This window comes from Phragmites australis, chromosome 3 (assembly GCF_958298935.1).
Source record: "Phragmites australis chromosome 3, lpPhrAust1.1, whole genome shotgun sequence".
Taxonomy (NCBI): Eukaryota; Viridiplantae; Streptophyta; class Magnoliopsida; order Poales; family Poaceae; genus Phragmites; species Phragmites australis.
The window spans coordinates 15870240-15881964 of NC_084923.1; the positions used below are offsets into that span (position 1 = coordinate 15870240).

The 11725-nt window shown below is 44.3% G+C and overlaps 2 protein-coding genes across 2 annotated transcripts; one reads left to right on the forward strand and one right to left on the reverse strand.

Moving 5' to 3' along the window:
• The first annotated feature begins 306 nt into the window (after positions 1–306).
• LOC133912404 (uncharacterized) lies at positions 307–4065 on the forward strand. The gene is made up of 10 exons (XM_062355107.1): positions 307–512; positions 1000–1147; positions 1258–1366; positions 2560–2654; positions 2735–2803; positions 2886–3001; positions 3105–3159; positions 3249–3369; positions 3453–3595; positions 3685–4065. Exons 2-10 carry the CDS (start codon positions 1010–1012, stop codon positions 3784–3786), a joined length of 948 nt encoding a protein of 315 aa, XP_062211091.1. The 5' UTR covers positions 307–512; positions 1000–1009; the 3' UTR covers positions 3787–4065.
• Positions 4066–4984: 919 nt separating this feature from the next.
• On the reverse strand, positions 4985–6198 carry LOC133911019 (late embryogenesis abundant protein 17-like). The gene is made up of 3 exons (XM_062353247.1): positions 6020–6198; positions 5357–5977; positions 4985–5273 (listed from the first exon to the last, which is right to left on the reverse strand). The coding sequence occupies exons 1-3, from the start codon at positions 6181–6183 to the stop codon at positions 4985–4987; spliced, it is 1074 nt and encodes a 357-aa protein (XP_062209231.1). The 5' UTR covers positions 6184–6198.
• Between the last annotated feature and the right edge of the window lie 5527 nt (positions 6199–11725).

Here is an 11725-nt window from a genome sequence, read left to right on the forward strand (position 1 = left end):
GCTGATTCTTCCTGCACAGCTTTTGAACCGGTAGTGATACCCTATCACTGTTGGTCCATTAGGTACCGACAGTGATAAATCGTCATATATGATAAGTTCTGTAAGTAATGAATGACATTTTTATTTTATAATTTTTAAATCTAAAAATTACAAATATATCTATTTTAAATTTATACATCGCCCTTTCAACAGATAAGTACAGAATATCAAAGTTTCCCGACAGACACATATATTTACAAATTTTGAATTAAAAAATTAAAAAATTAAAAATCAGTCAACGATACCTTCCCATCGAAGGTTCTTCTCCCGTAGCTTCCTTTCCCCCGGCTGCCTCTTTTTTCCCCTTTCTCCTTGCTTTTAAAGCTTCGAAACCCGAATCGCCCTCCAAACTCTGTCCAAAGTCGTCTCCCTCCGCACGCACCGAACTCCCCTAGCACAGGACCGCTTCTCCTCGTCCTCCTCCTCCTCCACCGCGCCTCCATCCCCGAGTTTTTTGGAATCGGGACCCCTCGGTGAGTTCGTTTCGGTGCTTCCCTCCCCCCACCACCCCGCCTTGCTAAGTTTTTTTTTTTTATTTCACGCGTAGTTGATACGGTCGAGCTGTAGGTTCGAGGATTGCACGCGTCGGTAGGTTAATCAGGTACTTAGGGGGCTAGAGATTCGAAGTTAGGGGAGCAGCTTGATAGGGCTGCTGCATTCTGCGGGGTAAATTTGGTGGCGTGATTGGTAGGGTTCTGTTGCCCTTCGGGGATTCACGAGGTCTGCTCAAGCTCGAACCTTACTATTCAGATTCTGTGAAAAAAAAATAGCTCAGAGAACGTATGACATATAGTGGTGGTTCGAATTTTGATGCCATGTATTCTTCGTATATACAGCTCCTTATATTAGTCCTGCAATGTAAGAACATTATAGTTTCACAGAATCCAATCTATGCGAGACATCGCTACTATTGCTCCACTGCATTTGATAAAGGCTGATTTTATTCTGTATTTTTTTCAGGAACTGCACCATGTCAACAAGCAATCTGAGGAGGCGGCTCCACCATGGAGACGTCGATGGAAGGAAAAATGAGCATGTTGACATATCCAGTGTAGATTCCCTCGACGAACCTCTACTTGGCTCCAGCTATGACAATGGTGGATCAGAGGTTAGTTCTTTCTATTCATAATTTTGTTAAAAATTTCTGGCAATTTCTTCCCTGAATGCAGCATTCTATATTATTTCTAATGTATTGATAATTTTTTTGGCCTGCTATAGATTTATGTTCCTGGAAGGCAGGACTTGTGGGATGACGATAGAAAGAAGGAGCAACTACACTGGTCATTTCTTTTCTCAAATTTGATTGCGCAATGGGCACAATGGTTGGGTAATGCTCTCATTCTAGCCACCGGATTTATTTATTCCGTTATTACCCATAAATTTCATCAGCACAGTGGGCTTTTATCCGGCTTTTCAGTTTCCTTGTCTCATAGAGCTTGTGATGGGACCTACAGATTAGTCCTTCTGTCCTTAGTGCTTAACTCCTTATTGAATATAGGTTCAGTGAGTAGTTTGTTAAATATTTAGCAACCTACACACCATACCAACTCTTAAACCTGGCATTCTAGGCCAATATGTCTATGTTCACATATTCACTATGTAAATATTTAGCAACTTACTGGCAGTGACAGACGGGCTTGCATGTAGTCATTGGGGTTCAGATAGATTCCCAACCTTTTTCTGAAATCAAATTATCAGTACTAATTCTCGGGCATTATATACATATGATTAGTCTTTCTGTCTTATAGAGCTTTTGATAGGATTTACAAACCATCGAAGGCCAATACGCCTACTGCATATCTCATTCTAAGTTCCGAATCAAGCAAGCTGACACTCTTTTGTAGTCTCCCTGGGTATGGATTAACTATTGTCTGTGACGACCGGGCTTGCATGGAATCATTGCGGTTCAGTTGGATCCTCAACCTTTATTGAGATCAAATTATCAATACCAATTCTTTGGCCTGATATACAAACCAAAAATTTATGCCTCCCTGCCTTGCAAGAATTTTTTTTTTGTGTTATGCATCCTGTCACAAGATCCCTGCTGGTTGTTGAAGTACACAGACTGAATGAATGTGCACATGTTTGATTCTGCTTTTGTGCTTGCAATAGAACTTAGTTTGGTTCCTGCTATAGAGACAAAATCAAAACTTGATGGATGCAGCTGCTCTTATAGTGCTATAGTATTCCTCTAATTGATCGCTATTGCCATTTCTGAAGTATTGCAAAACATTATTTCTTATTTCTTTTCTTAAAAACCTATTGCAAAGCGTTCTATCAAAGTTACAAAGTTGACTAAGCAGAAGAATATGTAAGATTTTTTTTCTCTCCATAATTTGGAAGTCCATATCTGTCAACGTTGAGTGGGTATAAGAATTTGTAGCATTAGCATTCTTCTCACGTTCTTAGTTGCTATTGCTATACTATGTTACTACTCTTTCATGAACTGTAAGTCTGTAACCATTGATGCATTAAATCTTTTTACAATACTCATATTCTTTTTTGCTGTTTTCTTTGCAGCAAATATTATTGCAAGCTCAGGATCAATTTTTGGTAGATTATTCCCCTTCTCATCAGATAACCAAAACAATCCAGTATATCTTAGCCCTTTGCAGGTAATGTATAGAGGAAAGGTTTATAATGGAGTTTAAGTAATTGGTTTAGTACTCAAACCTTTTTTTAAAAAAAAATCCAGGAAGAAAGGTTGAATACATTAAGACGCAGATTGCAAATCCCTTTTGATGGCTCCCGTATTGAACATCAAGTATGTATAACCTATGTGAACCGGTTTTCCACGTTGGCATCCTCATACAAGCAAAGTAACTGATCTGTGTTATTGTTGTTAGGATGCCTTGAGACAACTCTGGCGTTTGGCTTACCCCACTCGCGAGATTCCTCCCCTGAAATCAGAATTGTGGAAGGAGATGGGTTGGCAAGGTACTGATCCAGCTACTGATTTCAGGTATTTATTACTATCTTGAGCATGTAACTACCTAAGTGTGATCCTTCCTGATCAAATTGAACTCAGTTGATAAAGCAATCTAATACTGACCATGTCCATGTAGGGGCGGTGGATTCATATCGTTGCAGAACCTTATCTTTTTCGCTAGGAACTACCCTGTAAAGATCTTATATCTAATAAGACTTGCTGCTATCATTCTGATTTGCCTGATGTTCAACCATTCATCATTACGTGTATTCTGGTGCAGAATTCCTTTCAGATGCTTCTGAACAAAGAGCAAGGGCAGAGAGCAGATTGGGAGTACCCTTTTGCAGTTGCTGGTATCAACATTTCCTTCATGCTGGTCCAGATGTTGGATCTACAGTCAAGTAACATCCTGTCCCGGAGTCCACTTTACAATAAAATGGTATAGTTCGTATTTCCTGATTTTTATGATGTCCTATTCATGCAGCTGTTCCATCTTCAAAATCTGGAATTTGTTTCCTTGAACTGCTTGGACGAGATGAGAATGCGTTTGATCACCTGTACTGTGTGGCCTTTCGGCTGCTTGATGCGCAGTGGCTTGTGAAACGTGCCTCGTATATGGAATTCAATGTAAGCCTTTTGCCATTTTCAGTAGATCGATTATTTTCTAGAATTTTTTAGACAGTCGCATTCTTACATGTTTGCTTTTGTTGTAACAGGAGGTCTTGAAATCTACAAGAACTCAGTTGGAGCGCGAACTAGTTTTAGAAGATGTACTGGCGGTGAAGGACCTGCCGTCGTACACTATGCTAGATCAGTAAGTTAAAACTGAGCAGCATTTGGCTGCCGGGGAACTGACTATGCTGGTGTGATGGGTCACGGTTATACTTATACATTGATCTGCTGATGTCTTGATCCTAAATGCTTCGGTAGCCCTCTTTGTCTGGCTATTTTGGTGCGTATGTTGTATTGTTGTAGATCGAGAGGAGTATTTGAGGCCTTATCCATGATTCCTTGTACTTATCATGAATTAGTTCATGTACCTTTCAAACTTGCCGGTTCAAGGTAATAAAGCAATAAATTTCATCGTCATTTTTATATTTTGAATCGTGAAGCATTAGCATTTAGCAGCCCCAAATAAAACCACTAGTGGTTGTAACTTGTAACTCCATAATGTGTGTGAACACAAGGACCTGATTGAATTTCCTCATCGAAAAACTTCAGGCCTTTATTGTAGTGTATGTTTTTTCGGCAGGATTATGAACGAATATTCCTGTAAGAAAAAATTAAAAGCATTCCTTTTGAAATTTGAACAAAGGAAATAGTCTTTTGTTTCTTATTTCTCTGTAGATGAGTCGATTATTTATAAGATTTTTTGCGTGGACGGTTGGAGCGTAGCAGGGTTGTTACAGCCGGACGGGCCAAGCACCGAACCGAGCCACCGAAATGCTGCTGATGAACCCGCGGTATGACTGACATTGTCGCGCTCGAGAGTTTGCACAGTGCCTCTCTCTCGTCCTCACCTATTCGGGGCGACGCTGGAGCTCAATTGCATTGCTTCTTTCTTTCTCCCCGGTGTATGCCACACTCACACGTGGCCTTTGGCATACATTTGGGCGCGGCGCAGGAGTCGAACACGATAAGGACGACCATGCATCATGCCCACCCGACCGGCCACGCATTGGAACCACTCACGAGGCACTCGCTAACCGGCCTTGACACGCACGAACAGCGAGGGGACTTGCGGCCACGCGCGAAGAGCGGCAGCCGCGCGCGTCCGCCTACCTACGTGATTTGCAGGTTTGATACAGGAGACACCGTAGTTTCTAAAGCAGAGCTGAACAACGCAAACATTTACCAAAGTAACTAACAAAAGCAGCGGAAAGTGGAAACGAAGTCGAAAACATCAACAGAGCAGGGCGCCCGAAAAACGGAGCTCCACTAGACCTCTAGTAACAGTTTATTATTGCCCATGCAAGGAGTGCGCGGGCACGTAGGAGCAGCGCGGTCGCCACGCCATCACATCTTGCCCTGGCGGTGCACGCAGGCCGAGTCGGCGCACCCCTCGACGCACTTCTCCACGCACCGGTCCACCCGCTCCGCCGCGCGCTCCCTCAGCAGCCGGTCCTTCTCCTCGAAGTACACCTCCGCCGCCTTCTCCGCCGCGCGCTCCTTCACCGCGCGCTCGTCCTCGCCGCCCAGCCGGACGTCGTGGTGCTGCTGCCCTGGAGCTGAACCCAGCGTCAGCTTCTCCTTTATCGCGCCCGTCATGTAACCCAGTGCCCCGAACAGACCTTGTCCTTGACCCCTGCATGCATATATGGTCACATGGTAATGTAAGGTGAAATTGATGTAAAGATTGATCACTGATGTGCATTTAACGGCACACACCTGTCGGCGTCGTGGGTGCCGGCCGTCTCCCTCGCCTGGTCGGCCGCGGTCTGCGCGGTCGCCCTGGACCTGTCCCTGGCCTCCTGCGCGGTCTCCCTGGCAGAGTCCGTGTACTCGCCGGCCTTCTGCTTGGCCGCGTCCTTGGCCTCCCTTGCCCTGTCAGCGGTGGCGTCCTTCGTCTCCTGTGCTTTCTGCATGGTCACGTCCTTGGCCTCCCTAGTCTTGTCGGCGGTGGCGTCCATGGCCTCCCGCGCCTTCCCGGCCGCCGCGTCCTTGTACTCCCCGAGCTTGTTCTTGGTCTCCTCGGCGGTCTCGCTCGCCTTATGCGCCACGGCGTCCTTGGTCTCTTTCGCCTTCACCACGGTGCTGTCCTTGTACTCGCCGACCTTGTTCCGGGTGGCCTCCACGGTCTCGCTCGTCTTCTGCGCGATGCTGTCGTTGGTCTCCCTGGCCTTGTCGGCGGTATAGTCCTTGTAATCGCCGAGCTTGTCGCCGGTGGCCTGCGCCGTCTGGGAGGTCTTGTCGACGGCCGCGTCCTTGGCGCCGCCGAAGGTGCGCCCCACGGCGCTCACGAAGGACTTGGTGCCCTCCTGCACGCTCTCCAAAATGCCGCCGCCGCCGCTGCCGCCGCCGCGGTGGTAGTCGTCGGCCTGCGCTCCGAACGCGCCCTCGCGGTCGGCGCGGGCGCTCGCGATCTCGTCCGCTGCCTTGCGGGCGTCCACCTCCGCCTTCACCACGCGCTCGTCCCGCGCCCGCGCGATCTCGTCCGCGGCGTGGCGAGCCTCGGCCTCGGCGCGCTCCTCACGCCTGTCCTGCCTCGACACCATGACGGGCGGTCGGTGTAGCCTCTTCTCGACTCTCTCGGAACGTTTCTTTCGCTGCTCTGACCCCTAGTATCACTGTGTTCGAAGTGTCGCAGCACACGAGTGAGCTGAGCTAAGGCCGTGGAAGGGTGAAGCGCGTATATACGCTGGTGCGAGAAATGAGAGCGTGACACGTACCACCTGAGGCGGACACGTGTGATTCATGCGAGGAGACAGGCACTAGTAACACGTACGTGCCGGTGCACATGAGGCGGACGCGTGCCGCTGTGCTTGCTGCCGTGGCCTACTGGCACTCTGGACTTTTTGTTTTTCTTTCGAGAGGAGGCCCTGTTTACTTGGACGTCGTGAGGCTTGGGCCCGTTTACAGCTGAAAGGGCCGCCGAACCAATATTCCAGGCCGGATGGGCCTAATTGGGATAAAAGTTGCTGGGCCGACCAAAAGCGATACTAAATTACGCACTCAGACAATCAGACTGCTACATAGAGGGCCCGCTTATTTCGGATCGTAAAAGTTGGATTGTAATCATAATCTAAAAGCTGAAACAAACAGGTGAATTATAAAAGCTGGATTGTGATCATAATCCAAAAGCTAAAATAAACAACTGGTTGTAAAAGCTGGATTGTTACAATCCAACATCCAGATTGTAAAAATCCAGCAATCTACCTTCCACCAGATTGTAACAATCCACAATCCAGCTTTTACAATCTAGATTTTATAATTCTGCTTTTTACAATCCATAATCTATAAGCTACTTTTCACAATTTCCAGCTGAAACAAACAGGCCCTTAGAGAGACGACTGAGACCCTGTTTGTTTCAGCTGTAGATTGTGAAAAACAGCTTATAGATTGTAGATTGTAAGAAGCTGGATTGTAAAATCTGGATTGTAAAAAGCTGGATTGTGGATTGTTACAATCTGGTGGAAAGCAGATTGCTAGATTGTTACAATCTGTGTGTTGGATTGTAACAATCCAGCTTTTCCAACCATCTGTTTGTTTCAGCTTTTGAATTGTGATCAGAATCCAGCTTTTACAATCCAGCTGTTTATTTCAGCTTTTGGATTTTGATCACAATCCAGCTTTTATAATCTGAAACAAACAGGGCCTGAGGTAATTTGGCTACTTGGCTGGGCCCCTCGCCTATGATGATCTTCCCGTGTCGGAGCTGGAGGGTGACTCGATGTCCTAGTGGTTGAGTTAGTTTATTTACTATGTAGTTTGGTAGTTATGTTAGTAGTTTAAGTGTTTGTGTCTGTTTATTGTGTTTTGAAAGCTGTTTTGATGATGAGTATGTGTTTGTGTATGTGTATTTGTTGTGATGTATCGCTGTGAAAGGATGCAAGCTTCAAGTCTGGGTCAATAATGTGCTCGTTGGAGGCATCGGTTCTCTCTTTCGAGTCCTCGGCATGTTTGACAGCGTCTGGTTCCTTTCTGGCTAGCGAGCTTGCCCAATGCGCTCATCGCTCTCGATACATCTTGGTTGCGGGATGTTACTCTTGGTGGCTGTGAAAAATCTAATAGCCTTTAATGGCATCTCCTCATCAGTGCAGAATTCGACTTCGCTTCATTTGATCATGTTCGGCAACGGTGAATCAGAGATGAAGCTCGGTGAAAGTGCATCTAACTCTTAAGTATGGTTTGATAATTAATGATAATGCTTACGGAGTAACAATATTATTGAGAATTGTTAGCATGTTGTTTTATAGGTGATGTATAGAGAAGAGATATGCTTCAAGATGAATAGGCTCTAGGTGATGCTCGGGTAAGTTAAGGATAATACCTATGAACTAATAATATTATTGAGAATTATTAGTCGGTTATTCCATATGAGATACATAAATTATAAGATATAGATTTATTAAGGAATGCTATAAAGATCAAAGATATGTCTCAAGATAAATGAGGTCTAGGTGATGCTCATAAAAAGAAGAAGAAGAAACTCAAGAAGATTAGCATAAATGTGAAGGCTAAGTTTCTTATGAAGATTAAGTGATTTAGGGTATAAAGTTATCAATAAAATTATATGAACTAACCTATGCGCTTTGTGCTTGAGAGTGAGTTAGAGTTACGATCTATAAGAAGGCATGAGTTGAATTGATATATCAAATATGTCAAGAGTGAAGAAAAAAGTTTGGACTTCATATATGACAAAATGAATTTATTGAAGATTCCAGATACAAAGTGGCTTTCTATGATAAGATTGTGAAGGGAAAGCGAATGGCTTGGCGTCGAAAGATCAATGCAGTGGTGAAAGGCGAGTGAAAGCTTTGCGCTAATGGACTGTGCGAGGCTATAAGAAGCTATGGGTGATTTACATTAATCACATGAAGAATCAAGAAAAGATGGAGTGAAGTTTATATAAAAGTTGGCAACTCTCAAGGTTTGAAAGAAAAAAAACGGTACTTGAAGGTATTCAGAAGCTCAAAATGGTTCAAACTAGTTTTATATTTGAATTTAAGTATAGGTGTGCTGCACTATTAAGGTGGATTCAACGTATAACATTTTGACGTGTCTCAGTGCTTAAGAATATCTAACCAATCCAAAAGTAACAGATACAAAACACTCATGAACACCGGGAACCTGTTTTCAACTTAGGTTTGTGTTGATAGTTCGCTTTAGGAGTCCGGTGCCGAAAGTGTGGAAATGTTCGAATCAGGTTTGGAGTGTCCCTAATTTTGATCCAATATGTTTGAGATCATGTTTTCTGGTGGGATAGGCAGCATTCTGAATAAGCTTTACGTAGTGTCTAAAATCATCAAAATCGGACATCAGGATCAAAATTATTGTCGTTTTTCATAGGTCAGTTGTGCTGATTTCAGAAGTTTCGGATTGGCCAGAAGTTTCGGATGACATCTGGTTTAGAGTTCTTTGTCATGGTTTGAAGTTTCAATCCGGAAGTTTTGGATTGAATCCGGAAGTTTCGGATTGGCTAGAAGTTCCAGATGACATCTAGTTTAGGGTTCTTTGTCGTGGTTTGAAGTTTCAATCCGAAAATTTCGGATTGAACCCAGAAGTTCCAGATTGTACTGTCTGTTGGCTTTAACGGTTAGTTTTTGGAGGTTGGGTATAAATACCCCTCACCCCTCTTCGTTGTGCTGCTGGTGCCTCCACGAAAATACTTAGCCAAAGCCATTAGAGCTCTCTCCTCTCTGATTTAGTGTGAGATTTGAGAAGAAAAGTAAGTTAGGTTGAGAGATTGAAAGATTGAGTGCAAGTGAGCTAAACTTCATTCTTGAGCACTTGAGTTCATTGTCAAGAAGTTTCTCAAAGCATTTCTTACTCTTAGGGATTCAATCCCCTAGGAGGCTAGGCATCGCTGGTAAGCACCCAAGGTTATGGTGTACCGTGGGAAGTTTGTGAAGGATTGGATTTTGCCTCCGCAAGGGAAGAAATCAAGAATGAAAGTCCAAGCTCAAGTGTGACCAAACTTGGTGTGGAGAAAGTTTGAAAGAGACCAAACTCAAGTGTGACTAAGTCCTTCAAGGAGACGTAGGAACCTCAAGTGGAGGTGTCTGAACTTCGGAAAACAAATCACACGTCTCCTCTCTTGTTTTGATTATTCTTGAGTTCTTGCTTTCTATTTATGCATAGTTGCTCAATCTACTTGCTCATGTGAAATTAACTGCATGTGCTCTGTGGATCTGCTTAGAATAATCATTTGGAACCCACAACTTATTTTGGTTTGAGCTAAAACTCATTAGGCATAGCTAGATCTCCTTTTTGCTTTGTATAGCTAGAAGTTCTGCGTTGAGTCAGGAAGTTCTGGATTAAACCTGGAAGTTCCGAATTCTGTATAATCCGCTGCAAAGCTTTGAACCCGGAAGTTTTTCAGAAACATCTATTCACTTCCCCTCTAGACGACATCATGGTCCTTTCACTCGGGGTGTTGATAACATGTTTGTGTTATTTCTCTATGTTTTTCTTCATCGTAGGTTCCTATTTGTAATGTTTGTGCTTTCACTTGCTCTAATAAAATCATCCCTTCTAAAAAGACAATCAGACTGCATAAGTATCAAATATGGGCCTTCCTTTAGAAGAAAAAAAAAAGATTTTCATGTTCAAAATCTCTGTCCCTCAATTTGAACTGAAAATTGAGATTAGGGATGGCAGATTTAGGATTTAGGTAGGGATTATCTTGATCCAATGGGTTTAGAGGGATGGTCAAGGGAGGTCGATCGGACTGGTGGTGGGCGAGATAGTGTGGTGGCAGGGGTGCCTGCCCGTCGGTGGGCAGGGGGTGACATGCTCCAAGTGGTTAGCTATGGCGGTGGCGCTGGTGGCGATTGAGCTGCTAAAGTTGGTCAGGGTGGTCATGGAGTGTCGGGGCGCACGATGACTAGGGCGGCTGGCGCCGTGGAAGAAGGGGAGGAGGAGCTGGTGGAGGTAGAGGTAGAGGGAGGGTGACAGCTGACTGCACGGAGAGCTACGGGAGGCGACGAGTCAAGTGGGGCAAGTGGGGGCGGTGTGAGTCGAGAAAGAGAGTGAGAGCTGGCAGATAAGGAAGGGGTAGAGTTGCTCTGGTATGGTTGGATCCACATCCAACGGTCTAAAAATTTGCTCTAGAGATGAGCATGTTCTCAAATAACTTACATGAAGACGGATCAAATAGATGGGTCCTGTCAAAAAGAAAAGAGACCATCGAACCTAGGTCCTAATCCATGACTGATACCAGCTCAGCTGCTGAGCCGAGAACTGAGGTCTAGCATCACCGAGGACCACGACCTTTGGATCCATGGATTCGGATGAATTGTAGTTGCACCTTCCATTTGATCTTGGTGGTTGTGAACTGGTCCTAGCTGTAGGCTGTAGCGCCAGTTCAAACCCAACAGCGCCAACGCCCATCCACCTGTGAGTGATCTGTGTTCCTACCCAACAAGGGATCGAGCTGCTGCATGCATTGGTGTAGCTGTTCAACCACCAAATCTGCCTTGTTTCCCGTCTCAAGCTTCAGTTTCTACACGGGAAATTTATTTGCGTTTGGGCAGAGAACAAAGCTTGCTGTGATCTGAAAACCGGAAGAAGACACATGTTGCCCGCCGTAGTCTAAGGCAAAGCAAGATCGTCGGACGGGATATCATACGATGGATTCAATTCAAATTATATGTATGTTTAATATATAAAATTTGTCTCGATAGATTTATATGTTAAAAGTACTTTTAATATAATATTGATTTTATAGTAATTAAGAATATATTAAAAAACAAATTAACAGTCAAATTTTACTTTTTTTTTAAAAAAATACACCTTATGAAGGATGAAGTAACAAACATCATGCACAATTTAGCATCCTATTCCAGCGGCATAATCATCATGTTTAAAAATTAAATTAAAGCCGTTGCAGCTACCAACGTACAAGTCAGCCTGTCTTGCATCCAAGGTTCGCGTTACCGACCGGAGGTTGGTTACCGACCTCCGGCGGTAACCGAAAAACCGCGGTAACCGCGATTACTGGTCAAAAATTTAAAAAAATTCGGAGAAAATTCATTCGGCAAATTTTAAATTTTTGCGAAAAAATCATGTTTTTGCCCTCTCGGTAACCGAGCGGTT

What these genes read in the sequence shown, in the direction of transcription:
- LOC133912404 (XM_062355107.1), top strand. Translation starts at nt 1,010, where the DNA reads ATGTCAACAAGCAATCTGAGGAGGCGGCTCCACCATGGAGACGTCGAT. An exon ending in TATATCTTAGCCCTTTGCAG is followed by an intron (nt 2,655 to 2,734) that starts GTAATGTATAGA and finishes AAAAAAATCCAG; the next exon opens with GAAGAAAGGTTGAATACATT. An exon ending in GCTCCCGTATTGAACATCAA is followed by an intron (nt 2,804 to 2,885) that starts GTATGTATAACC and finishes TATTGTTGTTAG; the next exon opens with GATGCCTTGAGACAACTCTG.
- LOC133911019 (XM_062353247.1), bottom strand. Translation starts at nt 6,183, where the DNA reads ATGGTGTCGAGGCAGGACAGGCGTGAGGAGCGCGCCGAGGCCGAGGCT. An exon ending in CGCGCCGACCGCGAGGGCGC is followed by an intron (nt 5,978 to 6,019) that starts GTTCGGAGCGCA and finishes CGGCGGCGGCAG; the next exon opens with CGGCGGCGGCGGCATTTTGG. An exon ending in GGCACCCACGACGCCGACAG is followed by an intron (nt 5,274 to 5,356) that starts GTGTGTGCCGTT and finishes ATATGCATGCAG; the next exon opens with GGGTCAAGGACAAGGTCTGT.